The 21,194-nt window shown below is 45.6% G+C and overlaps 1 protein-coding gene across 1 annotated transcript; it reads right to left on the bottom strand.

Annotated features, from left to right (window-relative positions):
* Positions 1-1,174: 1,174 nt before the first annotated feature.
* TELO2 (telomere maintenance 2) lies at positions 1,175-20,675 on the bottom strand (the record flags this gene model as incomplete). The annotated part of the gene is made up of 19 exons (XM_010148004.1): positions 1,175-1,636; positions 4,792-4,907; positions 5,552-5,616; positions 6,020-6,119; positions 6,942-7,033; positions 7,738-7,911; positions 9,064-9,135; positions 10,130-10,246; positions 11,291-11,382; positions 11,675-11,760; positions 12,324-12,431; positions 13,425-13,513; positions 14,282-14,418; positions 15,684-15,825; positions 16,741-16,809; positions 17,699-17,801; positions 18,191-18,338; positions 18,954-19,022; positions 20,398-20,675. Coding segments are annotated over 19 exons (2,161 nt in total), but the record flags the coding sequence as incomplete, so codon positions are not given.
* Positions 20,676-21,194: the final 519 nt, after the last annotated feature.

The raw sequence follows: 21,194 nt of genomic DNA, 5'->3' as shown, positions 1-21,194 counted from the left end.
CAATGAAGCTGGTTTTAGTATTTTAATAAAGGGGAAAAAACCCAGCAAGAACTGCATACTGTAACTTCAGGCCTTTTTCCGAGTACAGAAAAGAGCCAACTGAGACGGAAACTCCTGAGCTGACCAAACTTGCAAGTACGACTTTGATCTGCTAAGTTGCTCATGTATTTGTTGTTTCCTAGAATTCTGAACTTCTGAAGACAATCTCTGTCCGGGTTGGGCAGGACCTTGGGTAAAAGCTCCCCTCCTGCAGAATGGAGACTTCCCCCAGCCCAAAGCTTTTCCATTTAACTACATTGCAGGAGTCACGCAGGCCAGAGCCACCATTTACAAAGAGTGGGACTAAAGTTCGCAATCACAGAATGGTTGGGGTTGGAAGGGACCGCTGGAGGTCATCTGGTCTTATCCTCCCTGCTCAAGCTGGGTCACTTTGAGACAGTGAAGCTTCTTACTCGCTGTGAAGCTGCTTTTCCAAACATCAGAGTTAGGTCAAGCTACTCAGTACTAGTCTTATTTTAGGATGCAGATTTCTTCCCTGGCCCAAGGAGGACCATGTGAATGAAGCCCAACGTAAGCAACCAAGGTTTTGCTCCCCTTTAAGCCTGTTTACACCTTCCCTGCCCCACGAAGGTGTATTTATAAAGTCACTCTCATACATTTCATACCAAACTTCTGCTTAGAATAGTTTTTCTTTTTCCTGTTTTGTGAGATGGTTCAAAACTTGGGAGTGAATATGAAGTTTTAAATTGTGTGCTTGCAGGGAAGAAGGGAGGGGAGGAAATAGCAGGGGGGTTGGAACTAGATAATCTTTAAGATCCCCCCCAACCCAAGTCATTCTGTGATTTATGATTTTAAGGCCAAAATCTGGATGTGAGTTTTCCATTCATATAAATGTATTTTTGTAGGGAGATTAAACAAAAAGAATTCCTGCTTTGTTTCTTCCTAACCACAGCACAGCTCCAGCTCAAGCCTTTAAGGTCTGGCACATTTTCAGAACTTCAGTGTAGCTATTCAGTTCTTACATCTCAACAGCAGTGTCGCTCCCATCACCATGGCCCCCTTCGAACACGGACCAGCAACTGTCCTGCCAAACGCTGACTCTGCTGGAAGACACGGGAGCCTTTGTTACAGGCAAGTCAGCGGCTTAGCCCTGGGAGGGAAGGCCTTCTCCAGCCCTCCTGTTTTTCTGACAAGAAGTCTGCTATGAGATCTTCCCAGTATTTTTAGCAGAGCACTCAAACCTGCCAAGGTTATAAATAGCTGGGGGTGGGGGCTGGGGAGGCGTGGGGAGGATGGCAGTGCTAGCCTACCTTCCTGCATCTGTACACTCTGTACCGGATAGCAATAGCTCACTAAATTGGCCTCCACTACAAAGTCCAGATGTCAAGTCAGGTTCGCTGGCTTACAGCTCTGCACCCTTCCCCCCTTCTTCCTCTTCTCAAGCCAGGTGACTGCTGAAGAGGCCCCAGCAGTGCCTACACACATCCAGCTGGCAAGCGCCTGAGGTAAAGGTCATTTCTTCTACCCTTCAGCTAGGAAGGGACAGTTTTGAGTTTCTTTTTCAGGTTCTCCATTAGTAGCAAGTTCTGCAAGGCCAGTCTCCTGCAGTCCCCATCTGGATCTTTCTCCACCACATCTGTAAAAGAAGCAGCCACTGTTAGTGGAAAGTGGGAAATCTCCCTTCACCTCACACTTCTCTACTGTTTCACTGACCACTGCATAAACACAACAGCACATGTGACTAAGTCGGGCTGGACATCAGCACCTGCAGGAATTACGTTAGAACAAAAGGCAAAGATGCACAAACTTGGTCATCTTGAGCAGTAAGGGTTTAGCTAAGCCCTGTCATGTGTGACAATGCTCAGTTCATTCTTGTATCAGAAAGAGTCAGCTGGGTTGAAACACTGAAGAAACTCTCTGACCTTGCATTGCATGGAATAACCTCCAGCATTTGTACTTGCGCCCCTGAGCCTCACATGACCTTTCTACAGCTGATCTGCTAGCATGAATGCAGTTTGCAATTACAAATCCACTTACTCAGAAGCCTGAACTCTCCATTCTGCCAATTCCTGCAATCTAAGCACATGTCCAGTGCTCCCTCCCGAAATCATGTGGTCAGGATCTTCAAACGGGGGAAAGACAGAGGCAGGCCCCAAGTTTCAACACATTCTCTGTTCTGAGAGATCAGCCTTCTGATAAACTAGTAGTTCTCTCCCACTTTGTGCAGCACGTAAGGGAGGGCATGAAGCTGCTTCCAGCAGCTGTTATTTCAGGGGCCCTTAATAGGCCTGCAAAGTAAACGCCAGGATGCACACAGGATGTCTGAGCAGAGGGAGCCTGGAAGAGCAGAGAGCCTGAGCAAGGATATCCTGTACGCACAAGCAGCGTGCTCAGAGCCCAGCACTGTCAGCCCAAACACATGACTCACTCAGATGGAGCAGGGCTATTTATATCGCGGGGAGAGCTTTGCGGTGGTGTTTCCATGCTCCCTCTACAGAAGGCACAAAGGGGCAGGCTACAAGACAGATCAGTACAGCCCTAAAGCTAAGAGACTGATGTTGGCACCATTTCGAATTGCCATGAGCACAGACCTTGAACTGCTGCCACCAAAAGGGAGGCACGGGGCACGAGAGTATCATTCAGGTCCTTACATAAACCAAACTTACCTATGACATGGCTCTAATGCACTTGCAAGGGGTGGGGAATTCCCTCAAAGGCAGCTGCTGAGGCATCAACGGAGCCATTTCCTAGAAATGTTTAGGTATTCCCTCCCTCCCCTGGGAAAAATTAGGCTACTCAACAGTAGGTCCAGCATGGCATTAAGGGCAACAACAGACAAGTATAAGGCAGACCCTGGCCTCTCTCCCCAGCTGCAATGTCCCAAAGCATACAGTAAGTAGAGAGCAGCATGACAGTGACCGAAGCAGTTTCTTACACCACACTGCAAACACTTTCTAACTGGGAACAGTTCTAGTTACAGCCCAAAGGCTGAAGGGCAGCAACAGTCATATTCACAGCATGAACTGCAGCAATCTGCAAAGGCTGGGATACAGCAACACCTGAAGCAGATTTGTAGGGTTCTACTAAACGCTTCATGGATAACATCTTCTAGCCCACAGTTCCTCTTTGTGCTTCAGCCACAGCAGGAGAAATGTGGGTGCTTTAAGCTGAAACCCAAAGTGATGACCTCCCAGCCACTAGGCAGGGTAGTGGTGTTTCCATACTTGAATGCTTGACAGTGTTGTTTTTCCCAGCTACAGCAGCAGATATAATACCTGACACCTTTTGCCAATCTTACTTGGAAGAGTCATGAAGCAACAGCAAGCCCGCTAGCTCAAAACCACTGTTCAGTCACAAAAATAGGTCTATCGTGGCTGACATCACCTGTTGGAGCAGCAAGGAGGAGCCCAGTGCCTCCCAGGGATAGCTGTTCTACCAGCACTCTTACAACGCAGAGCCCAGGCAGTGCCCAGGCAGCTGCTGTGCTTCAGGAGGCAGCCCGAGGAGGATGCGCAAGTTCTACATTACACTTAAATCGTATCTGGCCAGACATGGAACCGAGTTGTATTCTTTAAGGTTTCTGAACGGCTCCTACAACAATTTCTCCTTCTCTACTATATGCATGCACAACTCCGTTTTTTCCTGCTCTCATTCCCACCAGGACCTACCATGTAATTTTCATGCAAAAGCATGACATGTAAAGAGATGGATATTGAACTACCTACAGGCATAAAAAGATGCTACTAGCTCTGTCAAACTCCTCCTTCCAAAAATAACTCATTAAATACAGATTACACAGACCCTCGTGCTGAAAATACATTTATAACATTCCTGGAAGGCTTTATGTGGACTAGCAGCGCTAACTGCAGAGACAAGCAGATTCCTCGGAGCACACCATGTCATGGGAAAAGTCAAGTTTCTGGCCCCACAAGGCAGCTCTCTTCCTTTTCAAGGGCACCGAGCTCCACAACCTGTAAGGATCAGAGGCTGGCTGTGTCAGGGTCGCTTCCTGTCTGCTCCCTGCGGGAAGCCAAATCACGACGAGTGAAAATGGTGAAGGAAACCAACCCAGGGAGTTACATGAGGTCCACTCAGAATACAGTGGAGGCTTCAGAGCTACAAAGCACACTGCGTTATTTCCTCTTGTATTTCCAGCACACAGCGATACCTGACCACCGATTTGTGCAGTTCCAGCCTTCCAGAACCCACAAAATAGCTTGTGTTGACGTAGTAAGGTGTGCTGGCTGGGCGCAGCATGCAAAGTCATTTGCTGTCTTTCATAGAGAAAAAAGCAGTTTCTTTCCATCAGCAGTAGGAAGTTAAGAGATGGGGCCACGCTCTTCTTCCTCCTGTTTTTGGCACTAATGAAACCCATCTGGTGTGCACATACAAGCCTTGCATGTTACTGCTGGTCAAAGTCATTGCCCGGCTGCAATATGCAATCTGACCATAATTTCTGCAGCTCACGAGGTAGGTGGTTGGATGCTCAGACAGAGAAAGGCGGCAACATACCACATTTAGGGAGTTTTTGGTTGGCCTGTAAGGTGAGGATAAGTCACACTCTGAAGTGCCATACACAGTGCTCAGCTTACACTTTAGATACCTCGATAAAACATCTATACAGTACACAGTGTGGTCTGGTATTTGCCCTAAATACAATAAATACGCTTATCACGCAAATCACTGGTGCACAACACTGCCACATTGCTGCTGCCATCACAATCAAAGAGGTGCTGCACAAAGACGGCACCACTAGCCACAAGAAGACTGTCAGACACCACCCCATCTTACCTCCCAACCAGGACTGAGTCTCCAGAAGCTCTTCTGTCATGTGTTCCAGAAGACATTCCGTAGGGACACTGAGAAGCACAGAGGAGATACAGGACAAAAGACCCTGGCGCACGTACCTGTAGGAGAAAGACTGAACTAGTCAGAGCCTGCAGCTTCATGCTCTACTATGATTTCCTCACCTGGATTCTCCAGTTTCCAATGTTTGTGATCATGATGCCTTTTGCCATATTCCTGTTGATCAGAAGCGTAATCACACACCGTCTGGCAAAGTGCCCACGTACAGGGCCCCTGCCATACTGCAGTGCAGGGAGTCCAGTATAATGCACCACAGTCCTGCATGAAAACCAAGTGTGTGTTTACAGCATTCTGGCTACCTGTCTTAATTTCTTTCCACAGCTGAATGCTGGAATTGAATCTGAAGTTTTCTCAGCTCCCTGATGAAGAACTGATGAAACCATCACATGGATAGCTAGCTGACCAAGAAATTTGTCACGCTTTCTCTAGGTAACAACAGTACCTCCACATTGAAAGACACTAGCCAAGTTCCTGTGTTGGTCCAACATGAAAGCAATGCCTTCGTGACATATTCTTGCGATACTCAGTCCTAAGAACGCAAGGCTGGAGGAGAGCTTAGAGTTAATGCATTAACTCACTGACATTCTCAGTCAGGTGCTAGTCTTGGACAAAGACAAACCGTGGCTGGAGACTGGCTCACAGCTGCTCTTTAAAAATGAAAGTGTACAACTACTTGACAACTCACGTGTCAGTGTGGAAACGCAGAGTCCAGATAAACTCCAACAGTGCCTTTCCCATCGCAGCAACTCCCTGCAAAACAGGATTATGACAGAACCACTGAATACCTTCCCATTCACAACACCCACAGAACTGGACCTTCAGATACACTGATGTGAACATCATCAGGGTTACCATTTATTTTATGGGTGAGGAAACTGAAGCAGTAAAGTGAAGTGATGTGCCCAAACTCCCACAGAAGCTCATAGTTTTTCTACCAGAAGAAGGAAAAGATAGTGCAGGATCTGAATCCCATGTCTCCTTTTGACCATTTTTTCCTCAGCCTTTTTCACAACTTCTCAGCACATGTGACTCAAACTCGCTGCCAGCGCAAGTGTGGCAGACCCCAGAGCACACTGCTGGTTTAGAAAGCACCTCTGAGGTGCCAGGCTGGAAGTCCCTCCTGCTATCTGCAAGCTCACGCAGCCTTTCTTACCACAGTGTTGACAGCCAAGTACATCAGGACTGCTAAAGTGTGGACCAGTCTTCCAAGGACAAAATGGTCTTCTCCCAGGAGATCAAATGTTGTCAAAGGCCTGCAAGTGCAAGATAAACAGTCCTGTAGCAGCAAGAATGCTGATCAGCGCATCTTTTGACCAGTTGGGGTAGTTTTGCAGGGCGAACTGTCCCCCACAAGGCTGAATCCCTAAAACAGTCATTATACAGTCATTACCCCATGTAATGCCATGGGTGTTTGCTCTCAACTTTGCTCCCAGACGAGTAATATCCTCTACTCTTACAACTGGTATCAGTTACGCTACCAACAGGCCTTACTTAGAAAGAACTGCATGCAAGAGCTAGCTCCACTGCCATACTAGAAACAAACCATTAAGACTGGTATTACAAGACTCTTGATTCTCATGGAATCGATTATTAAGCCTTCCTTAGGTAAGCAAAGACTTAAGTGATTGACAATAAACTGTGTCCTGTGTCCTATAACATGGTCAACAAGGACCAGTCAGGTGACAAGTACAACCCTGAGACAGTTTTGGTTAAAGCCTGCAGCCCGAGTTCTGTGGTTTTGTGTGAGCTTCCCAAGGTGGAGGGACAGCCAAAACAACTGCTTTGGTACTGCCAAAATCATCTGCCTGTGTACCTGCTGACAGGTTATTCTTTGTAACGTATCTTCATTTCTGCAGGGTCTTACACGCTCCTGCCCACAAGACTTCATAGGCTAAGTCCAAGAAACCACAACCCCCTCCTCTCTAAGCTTAATGCACAAGCCAGGTATCTGCATGGTGTCACTGGACTCCTGCACAGCTCCTGGGCTTTAGCGTGCTGCTCTGAGGCAAGCAGAACAAGCAAAAAGGTTCACACTGGCAACTGTTACACCCACATCCCAAAGTGTTCACACTCACCTGTCAAAGTGCTGAATCAATGGGAAAAAGAAGTACCCAGCAACAGAATTGAACTCATTTGGGCCGGAAGCCAGTTTCACTTGAGACTGACCCTGTCGAAGAGAGAAAATGGTCTAGACACAAGATGCAGCATCTGACTCTTCACTTCACTGCACACTGTCAAGACTATGGGTTTCTTGCAGCCATCCCTGCTTCCTTGTACATCTATGGCTGCTCGCTTCCAAACTGGATGGCTCACTTCCCACTTCAGATCCTTTCACACATCTAAATGCTTCAGTACAATACAGCTCTGTACTGCTGAGTTAGATAAAAGAAACAAGAACCTGCAAGGGATAAAGGATTTTAGGAAAGCAAGGTCTCCAGGATGAACCTGGGGAATTCTGTAAACTAGGAATCTGGCATCAATTTATCTCCCTGAAAAATAGGAAGGCTGAGACAGTCTAGTGTACAGGCAGCTAGTCAGACAGAGGAGGCTCTGGGATCCCTGAGGTGCAGTCACAGCTCCCTGCAGTGGCCAGACATGCTCAGAACAGCAACAACTGTCCCTCAATGCAGGGCAAGGAGTTCAAGGTTTATTTTCCTCTCCATGCCACGAGATGACTACAGGAGTTAGCACTCTGCACCAAAAGATTCAGTCAGATACCAAGATAAATTTATATTTGAAGTTACAGAGTCTTTCCTTTGGATTGGGCCCAATTTCACAGGTATTTTGCCCTTTCTGGGTAGAATTACAGCAACTCCTAGTGTCCGTATTTTTGCTGGATTTGACATTAGTTTTTTTCTGCCCTGGCCTCACCATAGCAAATCTCCGAGTCTTGCTTTTGATCCTCTCATCAACAATTCTTCTCCAGTCCTTAGAGCTGTCACTGCTGGGAAGGAGCTGGACACGAGATTTTTGAGCAGCAGAATTTGAGCAGGTCTTCCCATGGGATTTGGGACAGGACAGTTCCTTAGCTGCCAAAACCAATACCTAGATGAAAAAGAGGGACGTTCTGTTAAAAAGGGGTAATCCCTGTACTAGGAAACAACAACAGAGTTACCTGCACCCAAACGGATAGGAACAGCAAAGCAGAAACCGACAACAGATTTAGAATGAAGAACAGCAAGGTAACTGTCTCCCCACTAACTGGCTCTGAGGTACTGACTGAGCACATGGCCATTTAGCCCTGAAACAGAACAGTGGCTCCTTCTTCAGACACAGTAAGTGAAATGATGTAGAAGGAGTCACAGGCAGATAGCTGTCTTTCAGAAAAGTGAAGATCATAGAATCAAAGAATGGTTAGGGTTGGAAGGGACCTTAAAGATCATCTAGTTCCAACCACCCTGCCATGGGCAGGGACACCTTCCACTAGACCAGGTTGCTCAAAGCCACATCCAGCCTGGCCTTGAAGACATCCAGGGATGGGGCACCCACAACATTTCTGGGCAACCTGTTCCAGTGCCTCACCACCCTCTCCAGGAAGAACTTCTTCCTGATATCTAATCTAAACCTCCCCACTTTCAATTTAAACCCGTCACCCCTTGTCCTGTCACTACAGGCCCTTGTAAAAAGTCCTCTCCCAGCACCCTTGTAGCCCCCTTCAGGTACTGAAGTCTCCTCGGAGCCTTCTCTTCTCCAGGCTGAACAAGCCCAATTCTCGCAGCCTTTCGTCATAGGAGAGGTGCTCCAGCCCTCTGATCATCTTCGTGGTCTGGACTCGCTCGCTCCAAGTGGTCAATATCCTTCTGATATTGAGGGCTCCACAGCTGGACGCAGCACTCCAGGTGGGGTCCCACAAGAGCAGAGTACAGGGGCAGAATCACCTCCCTCGCTCTGCTGGCCACACTTCTCTAGATCCAGCCCAGGATACAGTTGGCATGTAACAGACTGATGATGTATTAGGAAATAGTGGCTTCTCCTAAGCAAATGACCATCATGGTTTGCATTCTCGGTGAAAGATCGCTGTATAATTGAAGTGTAGCAGGGTTACAAAAAAGATGGCAATGCCAGGCACATTAACATCAGAGATTCCCATGCCTCTGACCCTTCCTATGAGGAATAAAAGGTAACCCCATTACATCCCAGGAAAACAGCACCGGTGCAACAAAGACACAAGGCAAGTAGGAAGCAAAGAGCACTTACATCAAGAATGTCCATGCGCTGACGAAGACTGTAGTTCAGAGAGTAGAACCGAGAGGTCAAGTACTTTGCTACCTGCACAGAAAAGTCAAGGCACAATGAACGCAAACCCAGGAACAGCCTTCCCACTAATTCTAAAAGCACTCCATTTCAGGAGAAATCCTGCTTCCTGTTAGTTAACAATAAGCCTCCAAGAGAAGGGAAGAGACATGTTGTACAAATACGGGACATTCAGGCACTTCCACTTCTAGATCCTCCCAAAGGAAGTAAATGACAAACGGGACTTCACCATTCTTCTACCCCTCCTATGCAGAAGTGCCAAGCAATTGTCATGGCAGCTTTGGCACTCTGAAGTAGACCTGACTGCGGCCTTTCAATGCATAAAGGGAGCTTGGAAGAAAGATGGAGAGAAACACTTTATGAGGGCCTGTACTGATAGGACAAGGGGTAACGGTTTAACTGGCAGAGGACAGATCTAGATTGGACATAACGAAGAAACTCTTTACTATGAAGGTGGTGAGGCACTGGGACAGGTTGCCCAGAGAAGCTGTGGATGCCCCATCCCTGGAAGTGTCCAAGGCCAGGCTGGATGAGGCTTGGAGCAACCTGGTCTAGTGGAAGGTGTCCCTGCCCATGGCAGGGGGGGTGGAACTAGATGGTCTCTAAGGTCCCTTCCAACCCAAAGCATCCTGTGATTCTACGATTCCAATCACCAGTCAAGTCTTCTAGAGAAGCCCTTTATGCCTCACCTTCCTTCTATGTGAAACAATCTCCTCTTCAATGCAAGAAGTCCTTATCTAATTTGCCTTGTCTGGTAGGCTTATACTGACAGCCTCCAAACAGTTCCTCCCGTCCATTTCACCTCTGTCAGTTTTCTCTTTCCTGCTGTTTCAGTCATTCGTTGCAGATTCTTTCAGTACACAGCCCATCTCTGCATAAATACTGTCAGACATGAACTGTCTATTCTACCACACTCTAGCTGCTTCTGTCAAGCTAGCAAAAGGCTTCAGCTGCTCAAAGTTTTGCTTATGCCTCAGCTGGAAAAAGGAAACCAGTAAGATGGACTCACGGGTATTGGATCTGTGGTTAAAACAGCTACTTGAGCTCTCTGGCGGAGCTCCACAAAGTCTTCGATACATGTCTTCTCCTCCAAATGCAACAATACTTTTGCCAGCTCCACACTAACCTGCTCGAAATATGAAAAAAAGTAATCAAATCCCTGCAGGTTCTTTTTTCCCTCACGGGATTTACACACCATTTCTAATGTTTAAGTAAAGATGATGAGGGTATGGGATACAGGCAACATGTCCATTAGTCAGGAGGGAGAAAAAACACATTAAGCTAAATGCCATCAAGACAGATTTTTCAAAGCACTGAATAAACCCTTCTGTCTAATTTCTCTGCCCACATTCACTTTGGCTTTTTGGACAAGTGGTGGCATCATGATACAGAAGGACTTGTCACTAAACTGGCGGGTGAAAGGGTACAGTACCATGCCCGAAGCCTTCCAGCTCTGTAATGTCTGATCAGCAGCAGACTGCGCATTGTTTACCAACTACACCCCTTGCCTTTCACAGCTGCTAAAGGCCTGTATCTCTGCCACCTTCAAGTGCCTACTAACAAGTGGTGGTGAGCACTCATCATACCTGTGACCTTGTCCCAAGTTCCTCTCCCCAGAGCTATTCACCTTGACCAGTGCAATTCAGCTACTCCCTTCTGAAGACACTATGCTTGTACGAGCCAATAGGGAAAGTCCATTTATTTTTCTACCCTTTTTTGTTGGGGAACAATAATTCAATTTAAAATCAATTAAATCCAAAACTAAGATCAATTGGTCTGTGGAATTCGGTGGGAGTTTTTTGTTGGGTTTTTGGTTGGTTGGTTTTGTTTGTTTGTTTTGGGTTTGTGTGTGTGTTTAATGGGTTTTGGTTTTTTCCACCCAGCACAGAGCTTCCTCACCTGACTGGCAAGCTCTACTTGCAATGCATTTCATTTTCAGTGCTGGAGCTGCTAAATGCCCTACGGTTGCCAGCACCTTCACCTGCTTCTCTGTGCTCCGTAGCCTTACCTCCAAAGCAACTGTTTCCTTCTATTTCCCTTCCCAAGTTGAAAGCTTTAAATCCAGGTACACATTAGCCTGCTGCTCTGTTCGCACGTTTAGTCTCCTCACAAGGGCAGTGGGTTAATCCTGTATTACAGTGCACCAGTAACTTAGCTCATACTACTTCACCTCTCTTGCTGCTGCTGGATTCTTTCGAACCAAGTTCTCAATAGCCTTGACTGTAGCTTCCCATTTGTCCACATCCTCAGATCCTGTCAGGACTGAAGGTAATCAAAAGACAAACAAAAGCTATTAACATAATGGTTGTGCTTGGGTATATACCCTCCACTTTCTTCTGCCGATAGTTTGTCCTGTTATAAGCAGGTATCACTGACTCAGGAACTAAATTGAAATTGCTCAGAAATTACAGTTCAACACTTGAGCCCAGATTACTGAAACCCTATAGCTTCTTCAAATTACCTCAGGAAAAAAAAAAATACCAACCCTACACACAGAGACCACTCTCCCAAAACAAGTAAGAAGCAGATAAAGACTCAGCCCAAAATCTCCTACCTTCAATACAGTCTCGGATATACACAGGAGCCTTAGTCTTTAGCTCTTTATCCTCTGACATGTCGTAAGGGATGAGGTCATCATCACTGTAAAATAAAGAAAGGCAGGAGTTAGTCAGTGGGGTATAGCACATATGCTGTTGCACCACCGTCACTCTTGCATCCAGCAGTACTGTTGAGGCCTAGCTTGAAAGGGTTCCCTAAGAAATTCTATAAATTACTTGGAAACTCAGTGAAAGAGTAATTCTGTGACCAGATCTGGAACTGGATCTCTTGGTCACATGCAAGTCAAGTGACCCAAACACTAGACGCTGATTCTCGAGATTTGTTTATGTATTGGTAAATTGACAGAATAAGGCAGGTCCACTATTAAAATGGGTAGATATATCCATAATTCCAGGAAACATGTATCAAAGTCCAATGGAATTGAATGTAATGGTTGTACACAGCATGGGCTTTGTTCAAATTATTAACTAACATACTTATGTAAAATTTCCTACCCCAAGTCCTGCTCTGTTGCATACAGCTGAACAAGGTCAGAAAGCACAAGCTTTGCCAAGAAATGCAGCTACCAACAGTTGCCTTCTTCCTACATCTGCTCTTAAGACTCTACCATTATTTCTATTTCCTACCAATTTCTTGCTCCATACCTGTCAAGCTCAGCATCCGACTCCTCATCTGGCATCACAGGAGCTGCTGTATGTGAGTTCTCGTTACTTTCCACTGCGATTGCGAGTGAAGCATCTGCTTTCTCATTCCTGCAGTGAGGAACAAGAAGTATTAAAACCAATAAAATAACAGTCCTTATTCACAAGCCCACACCATCAATAAACAGAATGGCAGACAACTATTTCTGCTGCAGTCTCTCACTCATCTTGGCCTATGCAAGAAACAAAGTTCTGGGAAGGAGAATAGGGTGATGTGAGAATAGAAGCAGAACCTCTTAATAGAAGAGCAATGGATAACAAAAATTAAGCTAGCTAATTTGCTGTGTTCCCCCACCTTAACTGGTACCTAGAATTGCTAAGGAAAGACTCCTAACAGCTGTGATAACTGGATCACACTGGCCTGCACTGTATTTTAAGCTATGAATGAAACTGAACAAATAGGAAAGAAACATCTTTAACCATTGCTAGTGGGATGAATACAATAATGGATAGGGTTTTTTCTGTCTCTGTTCCTCTTTCTGTGGAGTTTGGCATGCATGTCCTTTCATCTCTCTGATTCTCAAATGCTGTCTATGCTGAATATGCCCCTAAAATGGGAGCAATAAATCTGCTGTTCTGCTGGACAGCTTCATTTGCTAATAATGAAGTGCTCTGTTCATCTGCTGTTAAAATGAAGTGCTTGAAAGAGCCTCAGCAGATGCTATGGAAATCTAAAGAACCAGCCTTTAGACTGGCACATAGGCTAGATTTTTGTTACTGATGGAGCTGGGGGCATGTGGCCCAAATTCCAGATTTCCCAGATGGAAACAGAAAGGCCCATTTGATTCTACCCAGGGCACGTAAGACCCCTAAAAACTGCAGCCTGGTTTCATCACATGCATCTATCAAACAAGCAGTTACATACTACCATCTGAATTATGAATTTAACATAACTACACTGCATTATAAGAATAACATGTATTATAATGCTTAAGAATATGTAAGACGAATACTGTATACAGTTCTAGTGTGCAACTGAAAAAAAAAAAAGGTATGGAGAAGAGCAAAATATCAGCATGGAGATAAACAGTAGCAATATCTTACTCATCATCTGGAAGGCTGGGGACAACACAGTTCAGTGGAGTTTGCACCAGAAGGGACTTCAATTCTCTTGCTTCCTCATCTTCTTCATACTAGAATTCATTCAGAATAACTGTTACTGCACTTGCAAACATGCCCACCATTCAACATTCGACCCTTCTGCTGTGTGCTGATGAAGACTGAGTCATAAGCAGATGAACCCACACAAATCCCACTTGTTTCAATCACTGTGCTGCCAGCAGGAACACGGTAATGCTGTACAGCCATCTCTGCCACATGTAATCTTTATCCCTGGTACAGTAGTACCTGATTAGACCTTGCCTGAATGTTATTTACAATCTTTAAAACATTTAATAAATGGCAATGTGACATGAGGGATGATGTAGTTTTTAAAGAATCAATAGGATTCAATCACACAGTTCTTATAAACACTACTGGAAACAGCGGAGCATATATCCCCATGCCCACCTTGAAAACCTCAACTCAGAGCAGGTCTTCCCACTGTGACGAGGACTGAATGTTCGCCACTGGTTTAGGTATGAAGTTCCCTCCCAACTTCCCTGGGTCAGATTCTGATTCCCTCATGCAATACAATAATCCTCTAGTAGTCCTTCATTATCATTTTACCCTGAAGTCTGTCATCAGATTCCACTCTTAAGGTCTCTCTCAGCCACCTGGCTATTTTCTGTACAACTGCTTTTTGTAAATAGATATCCTCTCTGTTTTTGAAAGTGCTGCTGCCTCTCCTTATTTCTAGATAATAAGTATTAGAACTTGCTATAACACCCTGAATCAGCTGGTACAAAGCTTTTACTTCCTTTAAGCCCTGCACACCAAACCAATTTCCTTAGAACCTTCACCTGAAACTTCAGGACAGGTCCATCCGTGTTTATTTTCGAACTAATGCTCTCGGCCACAATCATTCCCAGACGCCGTATTTGTGGCAGATTGCTGTCCAAGTGGCATTTCACACCCTCCATCATGCTTGTGAGAAGCTCTGAAAAAAAAAACAGCGCAGGAAACAATGACAGAAACAAACATCCACCTTCCTGGCGGTTCCCTGAGCGTGCATCTTTAGCCACTCACCACACAATAATGGCTAAAAAGATAGAAAGGGCCCATGCCACTGTGACTTCACTTTCTGCAGTGGTGACATTGCCCTTCAGCACCAGTACAGTAAACCCATGCTTTTCATGGCATACAACATCAGCCAGACATTGCACTGTATTCTAAACCTGGAATATTTCAGTTTTCACTGAAACAAAGAGATGGTGAGTCAAGTCAATCTTTAGCTTGTTTTTACAGTGCTTCAAAGCCACTTGGTTAAGTGCCATGTTTTGAGGAAGCTACACATCCTGACCACTACAACAACCACGGAGTGAGAAATTTCCCTCACCACCTAGGGAAGTTGAAACAGGCAGATAACACCAGTATTTCTCAGCCCACAGAGAGTGATGGTTGCCAGCTCTACCAGGCAGGTTTACTGATGTTGGACTGACCTTCTTCAACCCAAAAAAGCTTATCTTTTCAACAGCTGTCAAATAAAAATAAAGATTATAGAACTACAGTACTGTTGGTAAACAACACGCCACTCACCTAAAGAGTTAATTCTAGAATGAAGCAGATGAACAAGTCTTGTAAGTCAACCTTCTCCCCCCACAAAAGCCACACACACAGAGAAGTAACTCTAGGCATTCGACAGACTTTTTTTTCTTACTCCAACAGCAATTCTAGACCAGGACCTCAATGTGCTACGCACTGTATGAACACAGAATAGGAGGTCCTTGCTGGTAACTCACCAACCCAACTCACCTACCACAGAGAAGAGCAGAATGACAAGGAGGAATGCACATGGCAAGTCAGAGACCAACCAAACACCTTTTTTATCCCAATGTGCTTTCCCCTATCCCCTTTGGAACCTTACTCATGCTCCAGGGGTAAGCCTATAAATTGCACATCACACCATCCCTCTAACCAGGCCCAGAGGCAATCCTTGTTTTCCTGTGACAAAATTTAAGGGTTCCTAAATCACTATTCAGGTAAAAAAGTTAGTTCAAGTATGTGCTTCTCCAATTTTGTAACTTAAAGCTATGCATTTGGAACTACATCATACCAGTGCTGAAGAAAAAAGGGTCAGGCTACCCCGTTTCCCAAGATGAAGATGGGACAATTTGTTTATCCATAGATCAAAACAAGATGTTTTCCTACTCAGTCAGGCGTTCTGTTAAACAAACCTAACGCTTGCTTGTCCCACTGCCTCACCTTGTCTACAGCTCTCGATTTCAGGCTCCTTCAGGTGGGAGAGGCAAATAAGGATGGCCTTGCTGATATACTGCTGCTGCTCAGGTGGAGAGTGTTTCACAGCACTGCTGCTGCCCCAGGTCTCCAACAGGTCTTGCAACACCTGAATCAGAGAACTCAAGTTGGCTTGAAATGGATCTTTTCTACATATAAGTAATCTTCTCTTTGAAGCACATTTTTGAAACTGAAAAATTTTCATATACCCCACTGTATATTCTGACTGCCCTTTGGTTTTCATGCTTCCTGGTGAACTTCACACTCGCTATAAATGGAGCTAACTTTGTATTTTGTGGCCCAAAATGTACTGTGTTTGACCAGCTGAGAACTCCACACCACCTTTCCTTAAATATATTCTTAAGTATAATGGGGTTATTTAAAAGTGATATACTATATGCAGAGCAGTATGTATTATTGTCAAAAACAAGTATGATACTATATGGTTTTAGTCCAAGCCTGTACAGCTGCGAGTAATTCCAGATAATTAGAATAATAGAACATGTAACCAGTGGGGGAAAAAAAAAAAAAAGACAAAATGGTAGAGATTTCCAGAGATACAAATTCCCCAGAAGTTACATCATGCTGCTGACTTGGACAGGGAAAACATCAGCATCCCCACTGAGGAAAAGGTAGATGAGAGAGATTCGGAAGCATCAACCAATTGGCAAACAGCCAGCTATCAACCAACTTCCTCACTTGCTGCCACCCGTCCAACCACACCAGTTGGGGACGGCAGTGGAAGCTGAAAAGGATGGAGGACATAGGGCATCTGTTGGAATCCAAGCTTCATTAGTTTTTCTACTTGGAAAGCAATTTACCAATTAAATATGAAAAAATAACACCACCAGTGCAGGAAGTCTTTGAATTTTATCTCACAATCTACTTGTGATATGGTAGGGCTTCCCTCACTCTCATGAACAGTAACAAAAGCACCTTAGAGAGGTACCAAAATTGTGCACCCCACAGACACACATACACGCACACTCAGCAGTAAAACAACACCAACGTTACTTAACCTTACTTTGATCAATAGGGCACGCCGGAGGCTGTCCAGGGACAGGTAGCCAAGGAGGTTCTGTAACACTGCAGTCTGCAATGAAAACCATGAATCTTGCTTTAACTGGGCACAAAGCTGTCATCCAGCAATGACAACTGTGTATTTTTACTTTAAACTTTTCATTCTAAGGGACTGGTTGACAATATTCAGAGACAGAAAAGTAAGAAAATTTTTAAAAAAACAACCAAACACACACATGCAGTTGCTGATGACATAATGGAAAAACAGGACAGGAATACAGCATATTTACCAACAAAACCAGACCAGCACAGTCCCAGGCAAACATGCAACAGAGAAAGTCTTGAGAACATCCCTCACAACAACCTCACAAGCCACAGAACACTTCCTAACACCTCATGACAAACAGGTACACAGGAAAAAAAATCCCAGTCCTTGTCTCATGTCTTCAATCTAACTCTTATCCCTGAGGTTGGGTCATGGCTTCTTCAGTCTCTTCTTTCACATCCTGAATTAACTAGATGTCTCCAGCTCCCCAGAACACTGAAATTATGTGCAAATAACTGTTTGGTTCCAGAAAAACAGTACAGTAATTCTGATGATCCCCATCAACCCCGGAGAGCAGGCGAATCCCGTGATCGAGGCTTTGAGCAACCTGGTCTAGTGGAAGACGTCCCTGCCCACGGCAGGGGGGCCGGAACCAGATGATCTTTCAGGTCCCTTCCAACCTAAACCATCCTGTGATTCTGTGATTAAAGTAGCCATTTTACCACCCTTTTTTCACTACATTCAGCTGATGGGATGTTAGGGAACAGCTGCACAGCTCAAGGTACATGTGGAGACTGAGGGCTGATTTCAGAATGAAGAGTTGAAGCTTATTCAAGAAGACAGAGCTTAGTTAAAAAACACGCTGGGACTTGGGAAAAAAACAGGTGTTACTACACCACTGTTCAACAGTCCTTACCGAGTGGCCATACTGCAAGAGCAGCACCTTCTTTGTCACCACAAACTGAGCTTTCTTGTTTTTCACAACCAGGTTCCCCAGCATCCTAGACAAGACATCTGCCCTAGAAAAACAGGTCGACAGCAAAACATTAGTGGCAGCAAAACAGTAATTACGTGGATTCCTAATCAGAAGTTCTGTGAGCAGCTACTTGCAATGAAGTCTCTAAAACACCTCTAAACTTCAAGAGTGAGTCAGTAATTGCAAAGGAATGTTTTCACTTATTTTTTCACTTCATGTCACAACACAGATCTTCAAGCAATGGTGCAGGTTCTGAGAGGGAACAATCAGCTCCTTTACCATCCCTAGAGCCTCTCAGGAAACGACACTGTAAGAAACCACCAACACAGACACATATAGGCGTGTCAGCACCTTTCAGAAACCAATTCTGCAAGTATTTGTGAAAAAATTCCAACCTTCACTCTGGATCAGTGAGGAAAACAGAGTTCTTACCCAGATGAGCTCTGCACAAAACCAAGGACCACTGCTTCCATCCAGCGGTCTGGCACACATTCAACCAATCGCCAGCATATTCTTTGCCAGATGCAGTCTGACTTGCTGAGATCTGTTAGACGGGGTACCAAAACGCTCAGAATTTCTTCTGAAGTGGAAAAGAAAACAGAGGAATACATCAGATGGACAATGGTACTCAAGGTCAGGCTTTAAGTAAGTAAGTTGTAAGAGCTAACCTAGGCAGCACAAGGAACTTGACAAGTATTCCTCATCACACCAAATAGCTACAAAATCTTTCCTCTTCTTCCCCAGCCCTGTTAAGTACTTCTGCGTTCAGTGGCTTCAAGGTCCTAAGCAAAGCCAGACTGAAGGCCACTCACACAAGGCAGCCACTGTGGGTGGGCAGTGCTTATGCTGGTATCTAGACAGCACTTTCAGCCACTGGATGAAAAACACTAGAAGAGCATTTCATAGTTATGCCCCAAATGGCAGGATGAGAAGGCTATAATCTCATGGCTTTTTGAGAGGAGAACAGAGGACATTCACATGATCTGACAGAAAAGCCTTGACATCCACCAGATACAGTTGCACAGCTCCAGAAAGCAGAGAGCAGCATGTACAGTCCAACTCACACAATCCACAAAGTATTAATGAGTTGGTCTCCCACTCCCTCCCTGTTGACCACCGTCATAGTCATCCTTCCATATTAAATATGGTAAAACAGACTTTCCCCCTCCCCAAAACAGTATTTTAAACCACTCACTTTGTCTTCCATGAACGCACACCTTCCCCAGGACATGAGAAACTAAAGAGATGGAACAATCCAAGCCACCTGAGATAAAACAGACAAAAGCTTAACAGGAGCATCACCAGCATCCTCCAACCAACCTTCAGAAGGAGGTGCACACAAATACTGAAGCCAGAAAACAGATTAACTTTTCCTCTTCAAGAGTCATCTCTTCCTTCCTCCATCATCTGCCTTCAGGCACAAAACGGCACCCAGTATTACATATACATAGTGAGAGTCAGAAGACTAAAGTAGCTCAGTCCTACTTTAACACAATGGCAACTGTGCTGGGTTCAGTCAGGAAAGAGTTACCTCTCTTTACCATGGCTGCTAGGAAGCTATTCCTGGATGCCGAGAGCAGCACTGATAAGGTCTCAGCTGGTGCTGGGCAATGCCTGTGCCAGATTCAAGGTCTTTCTCCGCTTCTGACCCTGCAGCTGCGTTCCCAGCTCTCACTGTCTCACTACAGGCAGCGCAGGGGACACGCAGTTCAGGCACCTGACCCCAACTGACCAAGGGAGTATTTCATTCCATAGTACGTCATGCTCGGGGCAGAGGCGAGGAGGGGGGCCGGGAGCCGTTACTCTCTCCCTACCTTATCTTGTTTACTTCCTAGCACTTGCTAACCCTCTCCCTGACTCCTGCGTTAGCTGCTTTGCTCACTCCTGTGCTGGATCGTTTGTGAGGGAGTTGGTGGGTTGGTTTAGTTTTCCTGCTCATGCTATTGCTGACTGGGTTCGCTTGGAATCTGCTGGGACAGCTTGGGCTCCAGCCCTGGGCTGTGGCTCTCAGCCTGCGATTGCTCTCGGGCTGCGGCTCGCAGGCTCTCCGAGTCTGACTCTCACTACTCACCTGTTGTGCATTGGTCAGTGGGTGGTGAGAAATTGTATCATAATTGTACCATATGTTTTATTTTCTATTCCTTTATTTATTTTTAGTAGTATTTGTATATATTGATTTAGATTTAATTAGTAAATAGTCCTTATCTCAGTTTTATGAGCTTCCTTATTTCTTTTTCCTCCGATTCTTCCCCTCCACTGGAGGAGGGGAGGGGGATTCCCGAGAGTGGCTTCATTGGATTTTGCTAGCCGGAGTTAAACCACAACAGCAACAAAGCCATTTGCTCATTCAGTATCGTTCAAATCTCCCATACGACTACTTCAGCACAGACCAACAGACCACAATTAAGCTTTGGCAACAGATGCCACTATTTAACAGCTTGTAGGATTGCAAATTTCAGTGAGATTTTAAAAAGCCTCAGCCATTCCTGGTATCTTCTGGTTTTAAGCACGACAAACTTCAGACTGAAGGATGAACGCAAGGCTCTGCATACCCATTATCTGCATTTCAAAAACTGGGTGCGCACACCAAACGCTTCTGAAGAAGAGCTCCCTACAGCACAGTCCTCCTGCAATCTCACCTCTTAGGGAATCTGAGATCTTCTGCAGCACCTGGATGATTGCAGCACCCAAGAGAGGAAAGTAGTTTTGTGGGAAGAACACTGGTGGGTTCTTCCCCTGGAATTTATTGCTCACGTGATCAGGCAAACATACAATCTTGTTGAGCAGGGCCTCTTGCAGCTCAGGTGAGCCAGCCTGCGCTTGCTGCTGACAGACCTCCCACATCAGCGCTGAAATCCGTCCCTCCTGCAGGAACTGTTCCAGTACCTCAACGACCTCACATGGATGAAAGCTAGGACTGGAAGAAAGTAACCGGAATAAGTCCCTGCCCTTTTAACTGGTAGAGAAAAGGATGTGCACACAATTGATTTTCAGCTGTGGTCTCATCACTACAGTGCTGCTGCTCAATCACACAGAATTTTCATCAAAGCAAATTAGAATCAAAGCTACTTTACTCTCTGTATCTCTATGGTCTCCTCGGCTTACAACCCTTCAGGATATTCAATATGCGTAACTGAAGACAGTTTTGCGACCCCCATGGGAACATCAGTACCACACATGGGCTTTGAAATGCAGGGATCTGGGGGCCCATGGGCAGAGCAAGGCCTCCCCACGCTCACTCTCCGCTCCCTTCGCCTGCACATTCATGTCCCTCTCACGCCGCAGGGCGGGCATCCCTCCTTCGGCGCTCCACGGCAACCTCTGAGGAGGACAAGCCCTATCCGCTCTCCAGGACCCCGCGCCGGGCGACACCCGCCCCTGCCCGCCTCCCACCAGGGAGGAGGCCCGGAACCCCAACCCGACCCGTGGGAACCGC

The sequence above is a fragment of the Eurypyga helias genome, unplaced genomic scaffold, assembly GCF_000690775.1.
Source record: "Eurypyga helias isolate BGI_N326 unplaced genomic scaffold, ASM69077v1 scaffold48912, whole genome shotgun sequence".
NCBI lineage: Eukaryota > Metazoa > Chordata > Aves > Eurypygiformes > Eurypygidae > Eurypyga > Eurypyga helias.
The sequence above is the reverse complement of the archived record's forward strand: the minus strand, read 5'-3'. Positions and strand labels throughout refer to the sequence as shown.